Source organism: Bos grunniens, chromosome 10 (assembly GCF_055505025.1).
Source record: "Bos grunniens cultivar Pamir isolate PY7600 chromosome 10, Bosgru_T2T1.0, whole genome shotgun sequence".
In the NCBI taxonomy this organism is placed as follows: domain Eukaryota; kingdom Metazoa; phylum Chordata; class Mammalia; order Artiodactyla; family Bovidae; genus Bos; species Bos grunniens.
The window spans coordinates 68,047,196-68,061,984 of NC_141174.1; the positions used below are offsets into that span (position 1 = coordinate 68,047,196).

The 14,789-nt window shown below is 38.0% G+C and overlaps 1 protein-coding gene across 12 annotated transcripts in view; it reads left to right on the plus strand.

Annotated features, from left to right (window-relative positions):
• The window catches only part of FSIP1 (fibrous sheath interacting protein 1), a 210,666-nt gene that overhangs the window by 122,349 nt on the left and 73,528 nt on the right, over nt 1–14,789 (plus strand). For 3 of the 12 annotated variants that reach the window (XM_086321960.1, XM_086321966.1, XM_086321967.1), the window contains one exon: nt 2,368–2,710. The exons of the other annotated variants lie outside the window; for them this stretch is intronic. In XM_086321960.1, coding sequence (XP_086178086.1) covers nt 2,368–2,505 — 138 coding nt within the window. In that variant the 3' untranslated portion in view covers nt 2,506–2,710. Of the gene's footprint in view, nt 1–2,367; nt 2,711–14,789 lie in introns of those variants that run through there. 12 annotated transcript variants of the gene reach the window in all.

Consider the following 14,789-nt stretch of genomic DNA (forward strand, 5'->3'; position numbering starts at 1 on the left):
AATAGAGGAAAACAATAGAATGGGAAAGTCTAGAGATCGCTTCAAGAAAATTAGAGATACCAAGGGAACATTTCAGCAAAGATGGGCGCAATAAAGGACAGAAATGGTATGGACCTAACAGAAGCAGAAGATATTAAGAAGTGGCAAGAATACACAGAAGAACTATACAAAAAAAAAAAAATCTTCATGACCAAATAACCACGATGGTGTGATCACTCACCTAGAGTCAGACATCCTGGAATGGGAAGTCAAGTAGGCCTTAGAAAGCATCACTACAAACAAAGCTAGTGGAGGTGATGGAACTCCAGTTGAGTTATTTCAAGTCCTAAAAGATGATGCTGTGAAAGTGCTGCACTCAATATGCCAGCACATTTGGAAAACTCAGCAGTGGCCACAGGACTGGAAAAGATCAGTTTTCATTCCAATCTCAAAGAAAGGCAATGCCAAAGAATGTTCAAACTACCGTGCAATTGTACTCATCTCACACACTACCAAAGTAATGCTCAAAATTCTCCAAGCCAGGCTCCAATAGTATGTGAACCATGAACTTCTAGATGTTCAAGCTGGATTTAGAAAAGGCAGAGGAACCAGAGATCAAATTTCCAACATCCGTTGGATCATTCAAAAAGCAAGAGAGTTCCAGAAAAACATCTACTTCTGCTTTGTTAACTACACCAAATCCTTTGACTGTGTGGATCACAACAAACTGGAAAATTCTTCAAGAGATGGGAATACCAGACCACCTTACCTGCCTCCTGAGAAATCTGTATGCAGGTCAGGAAGCAACAGTTAGAACTGGACGTGAAACAATAGACTGATTTCAAATTGGGAAAGGAGTACGTCAAGGCTGTATATTGTCACCCTGCTTATTTAACTTATATGCAAAATGCTAGGCTGGATGAAGCACAAGTTGGAATCAAGATTGCCAGGAGAAATATCAATAACCTCAGATATTCAGATGACTCTACTCTTATGGCAGAAAGTGAAGAACTAAAGAGCCTGTTGATGAAAGTGAAAGAGGAGAATGAAAAAGTTGGCTTGAAACTCAACATTCAGAAATTTATGATCATGGCATCTGGTGCCTTCACTTCATGGCAAATAGATGGGGGTAACAATGGAAACAGTGACAGACTTTATTTTTCAGGACTCCAAAATCACCGTAGATGGTGCCTGCAGCCATGAAATTAAAAGATGCTTGCTCCTTGGGAAAAAAAAAAAACTATAATCAACCTACACAGCATATTAAAAACCTGAGATATTACTTTGCTGACTTAAGGTCCGTCTAGTCAAAGCTATGGTTTCTCCAGTAGTCATGTACAGATGTGAAAGTTGGGCCATAAAGAAAGTTGAGCACCGAAGAATTGATGGTTTTTAATCAATTTAAAAAGTTTGACCAAGCTCTGGGAGTTGGTGGACAGGGAAGCCAGGCATGCTGCAGTCCATGGGGTCGCAAAGAGCTGGACAGGACTGAACTGAGCATCTGTAAAACAACTCAGGAAATGTGATTCAGATATTATTATCTAGGTTCTTCAGAGAAGAGCTAAAGCAGATATTGGGGAGGGCCTGTACTGGGGAGGTTCTATGGGGTCCTGCTGGGTTACATCTATTTAGGTGTGTGAGATGGTCTGTTTTTCTCCTTGGAGTACAGCTCCATGAGAAAGTAGGTCTGTTTTGGCTCACATTTGGCAAGCATAGTCCTGGCATAGAGTAGGGACTCCTTGAGTGTTTTTGAATGAAGGACTTAAAAGGCTCGCATAATCTTCTCCAAACCAGCTGTGCTTCACACTTCACTGCTGGGGCCATCTAAGGATGGACATGTGCCAGTATAAATCCCACTCATATGAAGTTGTATATTTGCTACCACAAAGACTAGGAGCCAAACCTTTACTGTGATGTCTGCAGTTAAAAAAAATTCTGATCTTTGCTTAAACCTGGTACTCTTCATGTTTTAGTGTATGCTTGTTATGGCAGGTTCAAAGATATGGTACTTTGATTTTAAAAATTATTTTTCTTAAGTCACTGAATTATGAGAAATCATAATCTTCAAATATTATTATTAAAACCAGTTTTTTTTAGAGGACTCTTTTTTGGAGGGGGAAGAAGATCAAGCACTTTATTCACTTTTTCTCCTAAAAGCCCTCCCAATCTAATGTGTTTTCTTGGACCCCAAATTTATCTCTTTACAGCATCAAGTATTTTGTAGGAAGAACTGGAGGAAGAGTAAGATGGAAGTGAAGAGTGGAAATCTGTAGTTTGCTTACAAGAGGGAATGTAAACCTTCTCTTAATAAGTGCATTTCTTGGCCATTTTATGCTGGTCTGAGTTCAGGCTGGCCTACTTTAAGATGGACATTTTCTATTTTCATAGGAAACACATGGAATGTCTGGAATTCTGCTGAGAAAAAGGAATCTGCATCCTGCTGTGAAGCTGCCAAGTGCTTGCTTTTTGTTAGTTGTGGTCCCAGACTTCAATTCTAAAGGCATCCTAAAAATCGCACATGATTGACTGATGTCCAATACTGTGTCTTCAGCTGAAAATGAGAGACTACGTATATTTAGTTTGAAAAATTTGAAAATCTGTGTTTCATTCACTTTGATAGTATAATTTAACTGGCCATTTTGCCTTTATGTTTTATTTTGAAACCATTTTCTTTATAAAACCTTCCATATGGATATTTATTTTCACTTTGAATAAATTAAAGCAACTGGTATTTTAATTGTCGCATCTTTGACATTCCAGTGGTCCCTATATATGAATGCCAGAACTAATGGACTAAAAAATAGTTCAGAATCATTCATGCAAATAACAATATTGAAATCATAACAAGAATAACTATTTGGAACTTTTTCTTGTCTTTTTAAAATTACTGTTAAAATGACGTCTTGTAAATTGTAAGCTTACAGATTTATAGTTAGTTAATGTTAGTCTCTTTAAGTCTTGGCCATGTCATTCTACCATACACATTAATTGTACCAGGAATAGGGCTGGCTGAATTTTTTAGTTGCACAGATATAGCTTTATCTTATTTTATTCTTCAGTGCAGTCTGCCATTTTCACTTTGAGGAAATTCGGAATTGATAGATCAATAGAGTTGATAAGCATGGAGTTTCTTGTTTCACTGTTTATTCCTTTCATGATTAACCAGAAGCTCCAAACTGCTGATATATTATTTAATTTTTAAGTTTAATGAAGTTAATAAGTATGTGAGATTCTTCGAAGAGCATCAGTTTCTACACTGTGGATGTAAACTCTCTTGGGAAACACAAGAATTCAAGAAAAAGGGAAATTAGGTGTTTTTCTTGCATAATCATTATCTTGTAGGAATCCACACAGAAAAATAGCTATTGTGCTCTCAGGGAGTTTTTTAAAAGTGGCTTTTGTTTAGCTCTGTGTGGAATGGCCCAGAAAAAACTCTGGTTTGTTCTTAATCGTTGCTTTCCATTATGTGGTTTACTTAGTACAATTAATTAATTAAAACTTTACTCTGCCTTTGTTCATAGGCAAGATAAAATTATCCACTACCTCCATAAGAATAGAAATCTTGAAGTCTGAGGATGTGGATTGATGGAAAATGAAAGCTCTTTTTAGTGTTGGTGAGATAAAGTGTAGTTAATTGACTTTGCTATGGAGTTAATCTTTGGGGAAAAACATGATCAGTTTTTAGTTTTCTCATTACAGACTTAGACTATCTTTTCATCAAAGTGATTCTGTGTGTGTCAACTTTATGTCTAAATGACTTGCAAATAAAGAAATTTTTTGGTTATCCATAAAATACTTTATGGTACATGTTTTTTGTGAAAAACTACGAGCTGGAACTTGGAAATTATTTAAAAAAGCAAATTGGGGCTTTTCCACCAATTCAGCTAGTCCTTCCTGCAAAGTACCGGATTAAAAAAAAAAGTTTCTCCTTTGTTGTAGGAGGGATACAAATGTATGGGAGCAATTAATTTTCCCTGGATGTAGCTGTGTTTGTGTGTGCTTATGCTTAGTCACTCAGTCGTATCCAACTCTCTGCAGCCCCATGGACTTGTAGCCTGTTAGGCTCCTCTCTCCATGGGATTTCCCAGGCAAGAACACTGGAGTGGGTTGCCGTTTCCTTCTCCAGGGGGTCTTTCTGACCCAGGGATCAAACCCGGTCTCTTGTGTCTCCTGCATTGGCAGGCGGGTTCTTTACTACCAGAGCCACCTGGGAAACCTCCAGTAGTTGGGGTATGCTACTTGATTGAGAGTGGTGGTAGAAGAGGTTGTGATTTTCCAAAAATATTCAAGGAATCCTTTTTGCACACCCACTATATATGGGCACTCTTGTACATGTTAGAGAGCCATTGTGAACAAGACATCTGCTTTTAGGAACTTCTCTTCTAGTGGGAAGACATATCAGTAGCTATTTCTGACAAATAGTATTCTCAAAGGTAGAGAGGAGGGAAGTTTTTTCTGCATTTTCTCCCCTTGAATGGGTCGTAGATGCTTTGTGGAAGGTCAAGAGTGCATGTTGGGGGCTTAGCCTCGGTTGAAGGAGGGGTACCTCTACTTGGTAATAGGACGGAGAAAGGGAAAACGGGAATTGAGGCAGAGGTTTGTACCTGATGGTGGTATTTTTAAGAACTCTTTGTACAGGCTTTTGTTTTGCCAACAGAGTTGAGTGAGGTCATCAGGTGAAGTTGGGGTCAAGTGTCATTTTGAGGTGGTTGAAGGAGAGAGGAGAGTGTGAACAGTTGTCTGAGGTGGGAGTGCACACTTAAGAGAAATGTAGCAGCACTCTGGGCAGCGCTGAGGAGAGCAATCGTAAATAGAAAACAAAATCCATCTGCTTGATTTTCCTCTTTTAATAGTCTACTAATATTCAGCTCCTTGCCTACAGCTTGATGTCTGAGTTCATCTAGGGCTGAGGTGTTGACTGACTGCAATAAATTTGATGACTAGATGGATTCTTGACCAATTTTCATATTTTAAAAATTCTTTAAAATGGGCTCATTTAGCCAAAATGGCAACAGATTTCTTAATTCTAATTCTTTTTGAGCATAAAGACTTTTACAGCTTGACATTTAAATATGCCCCACCCTTTTCAATTGCCATGTCAATTCATTAGCTTGCTTTTTTAGAGGGAGTAAATTTGTCAGGCGAAACTGCTATTGTGGAATGTTTTTTAATTTTTGAAGAATAACATAATTTTAGTAACACAGAAACCCTTGCCTTCCCCCAGTGCTCTCTAATTGTGAAGACCTTTTCCCTGCCTCAAACCTTGCAGGTTATTTCATGGCTGCACTTCTCTGCCTTTGTTTCTAACAGCCCTTTAATGTTTTCAATTCAAAAAGCTTTTAGTTACCATTAGGAATGGATCCAAAATCAGTGACAGAAATTAATAAACAATGCCTTTGAACAATGCTTTGTTACATTCCATTGCACAATATCTATCTCCATCAAATTCTTTTCTTGCCAGTGAAGTAGAGTTTAAATAGAATGTAGGATCACTGAAAAAAGCCTTAAGAAACATTCTTAAAACCTAGTTATCCCTTTAAGACTTCTATTTCCTTTTTCTGTGCCCCTGAACAATGTTTTATCGTGGAAATTAATTCTGCAACCCCTTTTGTTTCATATCTTGTTTCTCTCAATACATCACATTGTTACTTCTGCTCAAGTTCCCTTCAATGAAAATGGTTTAGTCCATTTTCATTCCTAATCTTGTAAGGATGTATTATGAGTGTGCCAAGTGCAGTTCCTTTTATTTTAATTTGAATATAACTACTGCTACTATAGAGACCTAAGAGTGAATTTTCATTATCCTCTCCTTACTTTACATTAGAATTTAATTTGGACTGAATATTAAGTTGGATATTGTAATATTAGATTTGAGCACAAATAAACAGATAAATATAGAAATTACTAGTATCTATTGAGATACAAAATCAAATGTATATGTATATTTACTTATACCCTGGGGAGTAAATTACTTCTGTTGCAATAGCAATTATTTGTGGTGTATTTAGAAATTCATTGTGTAGTGTATATATGTAGGTTTTGTTGAAAAACTCTGCACAGATGGGCATAGTAGTGTGATCTACTTATTTTCAGGTGGTAAAGAGTTGTGTTAAATTTAGTCACCATTATATGGCATCTAGGGGATTTGAGAACACTGGTGTAAACTTGTAAGGAATCTTTACATGTCATGAATGTTTCAAGTTTTTGGCAGAATTAATTTTATCAAAGCAAATTTTAACAAAAGAACTTGTTGAGTTTGGCAAGGATGTTATCTAAGATTATGTTTTAAACATATCATTTTGTATTTTTGCTGGATAAAGTTTTTTCCAGTGAGAAAATGTATAGAGCACACGAAACAGTAATCCTTTGGCTGTGTTTTGAATTATGGTCTCTTCTTTTGTCCCATTAACCAGATTTGCAATTAGCAGGGGATTGCTTAGCTTTCCTCAGCACTATTTAACAGCAGTTGCATTATATTATCAATTAATAGGCTTTTTAAGGAAATCAATTAATACAAAGCATTGATTGTATTCTATTTTTCCTACAACATAATAGATTTTTCTTAACCTTACAGCCTAGTGCTGAATGTTAAGATAATTATCCCCATCTAACTGAGGAAGTCAATTTCATTTCCCTGTACTGTTCAGTGTGAAAGACTGGAGAACACCTGACTGCCTATTAATGTATCCTCTTCATTATTCTTCTTTCAGTAATATTATGCAAGTTAACTGAGAAAGATTCACAGAGTGTATGACTACACATCTTTAATCTGCACAGCATCTGTTATTTCAGAACATCTTACCTGCTAAATCTTTCCTTTTTGAGTAGGTACTGGGACCCTCACGATAATTCATCTTCTAAAGGGCCTTTTAGGTCCTGGGTTTTCAACTTTTCTAAATTAAAAAAAAATGAAGTAGAGTTGATTGACTTTTATATTTATAGCTGATATTTCAAGGCAGTTAAATCTATTCTAGGCATAGCACATCTAGACTCTTGCTAACCAACATAACTTTATTAAAGTTAAAAAATAATGCAACTTGCCTAAGTATTTGCTTGAATGTATTTGAATAATGACCTTCACCCCTCCTCACAACCATTTTCCCCCACCAATCCACACTCCAGCTAGACAGAGAGATGAGCAGTTGCACATGGAATCAAAGACAGTCTTTTAATGTTATCATTAACTGTATTTCTGAAAACTGGATACCAGCCCTTCTTCCAGTTAGTCCTATTACTCATTCATTTGGGTTACAGTATCCTTAGGGGGCGATCTAATAATTTTTCAAAGACATCCTGACCTGTCTTAAGAATATAACCTTAACAATGCTTACACTGTATTAGAAGGTGTTAATGGAATGAAGGAGAGCAGGCTTCTGAATGCCTGATTAAGTAATATTTTTATATCCTGAAATAATGTTAAAACCAGGCAATCTTAGTGGAAAAAAAGAGTGATTTCCAGCTGGGCAGAACTCTACTAGATATGACCTAAAAATTAATATTTGAGGTTAGAAAGTTACATTGCTTACAGAGTCAAATTTTCTCTGGTGTGTGACTTGAGGGAAGGAATAAGGTAATAAGTTAATTGGTTCTGACATCTGTAACCAAATCCATAGCACTCTGAGTCTAGATTGTCACATTTTCAGCAACTGGGGCCCAGTGAATTTTTACCAACAGTGCTTAGAAAAAAATATACCATCTTGAAGCTTGTGAGTAAGCAAAATCTATTTGGAATTGTCTTCTCATCTTCATATTATTCAGATTTTTCTCAGGATAATCATGTAATTAGACCTGAGTATGAAAAATATCCGAGTAGTTAGATTGTACAAAATAATCTGGGATTGATTTAAGTGTGAAACTTTTGCATTTGCAAAAACAGGCTCAGAAGTATCAAAATTAGTAGCAGCAGCTCAGCTTCCCTATTATTTAGCCATCTCATGACTTTGATGTAACCTAACTAGAAGTTTATCCTTGTTCTATATGTTGAAAGAGAGTTGGTTTTGAAAATAAATGGGAGAAAAAATTCCACGGGGGATACTTAGTTCCTTAGTATTTTGAAGTTCCTGGTTTGCATACCAACAGTCTTGAATGTTTTTCACCAGAGAAGTCTTCAGTTTCTCAGTGATTGCTTTTGAAATACGGTTTCTATTTCACACAGGAAAATTCACTAAGATTTAGAATGCAGATGTTAAAAATTTATATAAGATTAATTTCAACTTTCTTATAAATAAAGTTTTTCTCTAAGTTAAGCAAATAATCTTTTGTTATAAACCAGTAAGTTGTTACATACTGTATGTTTTAAAGACTTTTCTTAGCCATTTTTTGTTTAGATTAGTTATTTGTTAAAATATGCCCAAAGTTACTTTCTGATGGAAGAAATCTAACTTTAGGATTTAGAATCGAGGAATCAATACACTGGTTTATATTCCATGTAAACTATTATATTAATAATGTCATACATACCCAATGATCTCTTCTCTCACTCCTTTTTTTCTGATTAAACTTTTTCAATGAGTTCAACTAACATTTCTTGAAAGTTATTAAAAAGACCACAATAAGCTCCATTTGCACAGTGTCTGGGGTGAAGAAAATATAAAAATGGTTGACATTTATGAGCTCTTCCTTCTGTATGGGAGGAGATTGCCCTTCCTGTGTTCCATGCTTAGTAACGGGGAGGGAAGCCAAGGACACTCTGTCCTTCTTTTCACTCTCTCCGGTTTCCCCTGAGGAAGGTGGGGCTGCTCAACTGATTGGCTCAAGCTGAGGATAGAAGTGTTGCTGGTTTTTACTTGCTGCTACCTGATGTGATGAACTGACTCATTGGAAAAGACCCTGATGCTGGCAAAGATTGAAGGTGGGAAGAGAAGGGGACGACAGAGGATGAGATGGTTGGATGGCATCACCGACTCAATGGACATGAATTTGGGTAAACTCCGGGAGTTGATGATGGACAGGGAGGTCTGGCGAGCTGCAGTCCATGGGGTCACAAAGAGTTGGACATGACTGAGTGACTGAACTGAACTGAACTGATGCTGTCAAGGCAGATGTGGGCTCCTCTTTCTCTCTTCCTCTCTTGATCCTGGGGAAGGCTGGCCATTCTTGCTCTTGCAGTTCAGAGTTGGCCATTTTTCTTTTCCCCATAGGTAGGTACAGATTCTGTGGGAATTGTGGGGAGGGATGGGAGGAGGAAGTCACAAACAGGTTTGTGTTATTTCATGTTTTGAAATATTTTTTGGTCTCAGATACTGTATATTTAGAAAAGATTTTAGAATTATGACTAAACTCTTGCTATCATAAGAGGACCCAATGACACTGAATTTTTTACATTATAGCATTTCAATTTTAGATGTAAAAATTGCAGTAAAAATTCCAGAATCAGAATACTATAATGTTGCATGCACTGACAAAGTGTTCAGATTTATTCACGTAATGGACTTTTGTTTATTATATACAAGGAAATAAACCAGTAACAAGAAAGAGTAAAAAGTGACAAATTTTAGAGAGCATTGAAAGGCCATTAGTTTTTCTTTTTTCATTAACAGCTTTATTGAGTTGTAATTCACATAGTATAAAGTTCACTCTTTTAAAGTGAAAATTCAGTAGTTTTTAGTATATTCACTGACTTGTGCATCATTCATTATTATCTAATACCAGAAGATTTCTCTAACCCTGTACACATTAATCATCACCAATCTCTTACCACTCCAAACCAATACTCTTTGTTCATATTTGCATAATCTGGATATCTCATATAAATGGAATCTTATGTGGTCTTTTATGTCTGGCTTCTTTCATTTGCATAGTTTTTGTGGTTCATCCACAAAACTATTATGTTGATTGAAGGGATAGATTATCATGTCTGCTGAAGCTAAAAGAAGAATCAAATTTCCTTGTAGAATATTGGCTAATTTGCCTTGATATTTCATTGTCTAAAATGGTAACCTGATAACTAATGTTAACAGAGTCCTCATTTTTTAAAAAAGGATGGAGTAAAATAGCATGAAATAAGTAGTTTTATGTCAAAGTACATAGCCAATACTCTTTTGCTAAATTTCAAATTAATCAATGTCCCAATGATTTTGTGCTAACCATTACTGGTTCTACTAAATACACTGTTCTTGAATGAATGGCCAAAATCCTAATTAGGCATTTCAGAATTTTTTGTTGCTAAAATCTTTCCTATGAACTTTTACAGTCATCTCTTTTTGTGATAAATTCCCTTTTACCCACAAATAGTAATTTTTTGTATCTCCTTTTACTCTTGGATGAAATTGCTTCACTGAATGTCTGCTGGCTACGATTTTGTATTAATATTAATTTCATGGTCAGAAGGTAGAGACTTTGGTTGTCTTCATTTTTATGTCCCCTAGGATTGACATAGTACTGGCACATTGTGGGTGACCCCAAAGTGTCTGTTTTATCAGTAAAAGAAAGAATGAGTAGAATTTGACACTGAACTTTTTATTTTCAAGAAGGAGGAATAGCAAAGTAAGAGCTTCAGTTCAGTTCAGTTCAGTCGCTTAGACGTGTCCGACTCTTTGCAACCCCATGAATCACAGCATGCCAGGCCTCCCTGTCCATCACCAACTCCCGGAGTTCACTCAAACTCATGTCCATAGAGTCGGTGATGCCATCCAGCCATCTCATCCTCTGTCGTCCCCTTCTGCTCCTGCCCCCAATCCCTCCCAGCATCAGAGTCTTTTCCAATGAGTCAACTCTTTGCATCAGGTGGCCAAAGTATTGGAGTTTCAGCTTCAGCATCAGTCCTTCCAATGAACACCCAGGACTGACCTCCTTTAGAATGGACTGGTTGGATCTCCTTGCAGTCCAAGGGACTCTCAAGAGTCTTCTCCAACACCACAGTTCAAAAGCATCAATTCTTCAGCACTCAGCTTTCTTCACAGTCCAACTCTCACATCTATACTTAACCACTGGAAAAACCATAGCCTTGATTTTGGAGCCCCCCAAAATAAAGTCTGTCACTGTTTCCATTATTCCCCCATCTATTTGCCATGAAGTGAAGAGACTGGATGCCATGATCTTAGTTTTCTGAATGTTGAGCTTTAAGTCAACTCTTTCACTCTCCTCTTTCACTTTCATCAATAGGCTCTTTAGTTCTTCTTCACTTTCTGCCATTAGGGTGGTGCCATCTGCATATCTGAGGTTATTGATATTTCTCCCAGCAATCTTGATTCCAGCTTGTGCTTCTTCCAGCCCAGCATTTTGCATGATGTACTCTGCATAAAAGTTAAATAAGCAGGGTGACACCATATAGCCTTGATGTACTCCATTCCAGATTTGAACTAGTCCATTTTTCCATGTCCTGTTCTAACTGTTGCTTCCTCACCTGCATACAGATTTCTCAGGAGGTAGGTAAGGTGGTCTGATATTCCCATCTCTTGAAGAATTTTCCAGTTTGTTGTGATCCACACAAAGGCTTTGGCAGAGTCAATAAAGCAGATGTTTTTCTGGAACTCTCTTGCTTTTTCAATGATCCAACGGATGTTGGCAATTTGATCTTTGGTTACTCCAGCTTGAACATGTGGAAGTTCATGGTTCATGTATTGGTGAAGCCTGACTTGGAGAATTTTGATCATTACTTTACTAGCGTGTGAGATAAGTGCAATTGTGTGGTAGTTTGAACATTATTTGGCATTGCCTTTCTTTAAGATTGGAATGAAAACTGACCTTTCCCAGTCCTGTGGCCACTGCTGAGTTTTCCAAATTTGTTGGGATATTGAGTGCAGCACTTTCACAGCATCATCTTTTAGGATTTGAAATAGCTTAACTGGAATTCTATCACCTCCTCTAGCTTTGTTCATAGTGATGCTTTCTAAGGCCCACTTGACTTTGCATTCCAGAATGTCTGGCTCTAGGTGTGATCACACCATCGTGGTTATTTGGTCATGAAGATTTTTTTTTTTGTATAGTTCTGTGTATTTTTGCCACCTCTTCTTAATATCTTCTGCTTCTGTTAGGTCCATACCATTTCTGTCCTTTATTGAGCCCATCTTTGCTGAAATATTCCCTTGGTATCTCTAATTTTTTTGAAGAGATCTCTCGTCTTTCACATTCCAATGTTTTCCTCTGTTTCTTTGCATTGATTGCTGAAGAAGGCTTTCTTATCTCTCCTTGCTATTCTTTGGAACTCTGCATTCAGATGGGTTTATCTGTCTTTTTCTCCTTTGCCTTTCACTTGTCTTCTTTTCTCAGCTATTTGTAAGGCCTCTTCAGACAACCATTTTGCCCTTTTGCATTTCTTTTTCTTGGGGATGGTCTTGATCACTGCCTTCTGTACAATGTCAGGAACCTCTGTCCATAGTTCTTCAGGCAGTCTGTTTATCAGATCTAATCCCTTGAATCTATTCATCATTTCCACTGTATAACTGTAAGGGATTTGATTTAGGTCATACCTGAATGGTCTAGTGGTTTTCCCTACTTTCTTCAATTTAAGTCTGAATTTTGCAATAAGGAATTCGTGATCTGAGCCACAGTCAGCTCCTGGTCTTGTTTTTGCTGACTATATAGAGCTTCTCCATCTTTGGCTGCAAAGAATATAATCAATCTGATTTCAGTATTGACCATCTGGTGATGTCCACGTGTAGAGTCTTCTCTTGTGTTGTTGGAAGAGGGTGTTTGCTATGACCAGTGTGTTCTCTTGACAGAACTCTATTTAGCCTTTGCCCTGCTTCATCTGTACTCCAAGGCCAAATTTGCCTGTTACTCCCCGTATTTCTTGACTTCCTACTTTTGCATTCCAGTCCCGTATAATGAAAAGGACATCTTTTTTTGGGTGTTAGTTCTAGAAGGTCTTGTAGGTTTTCAAAGAATCTTTCAACTTCAGCTTCTTCAGCATTACTTGTCAGAGCATAGACTTGGATTACTGTGATATTGAATGGTTTGCTCTGGAAATGAACAGAGATCAATCTGTCATTTTTGAGATTGTGTCCAAGTACTGCATTTCAGACTCTTTTGTTGACTATGAGGGCTACTTCATTTCTTCTAAGGGATTCTTGCCCACAGTAGTAGATATAATGGTCATCTGAGTTAAGTTCACCCATTCCAGTCCATTTTAATTCACTGGTTCCTAAAATTTCGATGTTCACTCTTTGACCACTTCTAATTTGCCTTGCTTCATGGACCTAACATTCCAGGTTCCTATGCAGTATTGTTCTTTACAGCGTCAGACTTAACTTCCATCAGCAGTCACATCCACAACTGGGTGTTGTTTTTGCTTTGGCTCTGTCCCTTCATTCTTTCTGGAGTTGTTTCTCCACTGATCTCCAGTAGCATATTGGGCACCTACCACCTGGGGAGTTCATCTTCAGGGTCATATCTTTTGCTTTTTCATGCTGTTGTTCATGGGGTTCTCAAGGCAAGAATACTGAAGTGGTTTGCCATTCCCTTCTCCAGTGGACCGCGTTTTGTCAGAACTCTCCACCATGATCCGTCTTGGGTGGCCCTACACGGCATGGCTCATAGTTTCATTGAGTTAGACAAGGCTGTGGTCCATGTGATCAGTTTGATTATTTTTCTGTGATTGTGGTTTTCATTCTGTCTTCCCTCTGATGGATAAGGATAAGAGGCTTATGGAAGCCTCTGACTGAGGGGGAAACTGGGTTTTGTTCTGATGCTCAGTAAATCTTTTCTGTTATGCATGCAGCTGTGTTTCCTCCCTGTTGTTTGACTTGAGGCCAAACTATGAAGATAATGAAGGACCTCCTTCAAAAGGTCCTGTGCAGGCACTGCCATGCTCAGTGCCCCCAGCCCTGCAGCAGGCCAGTGCCGACCCACGCCTCTGCCAGAGACTCCTGGACACTCATGGGCAAGTCTGGGTCAGTCTCCTTGGGGTCACTGCTCCTTTCTCCTGGGTCCTGGTGCACATACGGTTTTGTTTGTGTCCTCCAAGTTTCTGTTTCCCCAGTCCTGTGTAAGTTCTGGCGGCTCCTAATGGTGGGGTTAGTGACGACCTCCTCCAAGAGGGCTTGTGCCATACCCAGGTCTGCTGTACCCAGAGCCCCTGCCCCTGCAGCAGGCCACTGCTGACCCGTACCTCTGTGGGAGAAGCTCAAACCCAGTCTCTGTGGGTTCTCCTTGTGCACACAATGTTTTGTTTGAGCCCTCTGAGAGTCTCTGGTGGGTATGGGGTTTGATTCTAAATGCTATTTTGCTCCTCCTACCATCTTGTTGGGGTTTCTTCTTTGCCCTTCAATGTGGGGTATCTTTTTTTGGTGGGATCCAACATTCTCCTGTTGATGGTTATTCAGCAGCGAGTTGTAATCTTGGAGTTCCGCAGGAGAAGATGAGCGCATGTCCTTCTACTCTGCCATCTTGGATATGTTAGAAGCTTATTTGCTCTATTTATAAGCATAATTTGAACCTCCCAAAACACAGGAAGTTCACTACTAAATTAAAGGTGTTTCAATTTTTCTCCAAGAACAGAAAAGGCAGGATAAAGCTTTTTTGTTTAAGGTTAATACAGCAGAAAGAAACATGTCATTTTTTGTTTGCCAGTACTTTTTTCTCATTATATCGATTGAACATAGTGGTGATGTGGATCAGTTATGATCCACTTTTATAAGTTGTGCAACTTTGTCCCTGTGTTTATGTATAAACTCTTCTCCACATTGAAGACATAAAATTCTGAGTATGAAACTGATTTACATAGAAGGCTTCTGGTTGATTCTTTTTTCTTTAAAATAAATTTATTTATTTGGCCATGCCAGATCTTAGTTGCAGTATATGGGATCTTGATCTTCACTGTAGCATGCAGGATCTTTGCAGGACCTTAGCTGGGGCATGTGGGATCTAGT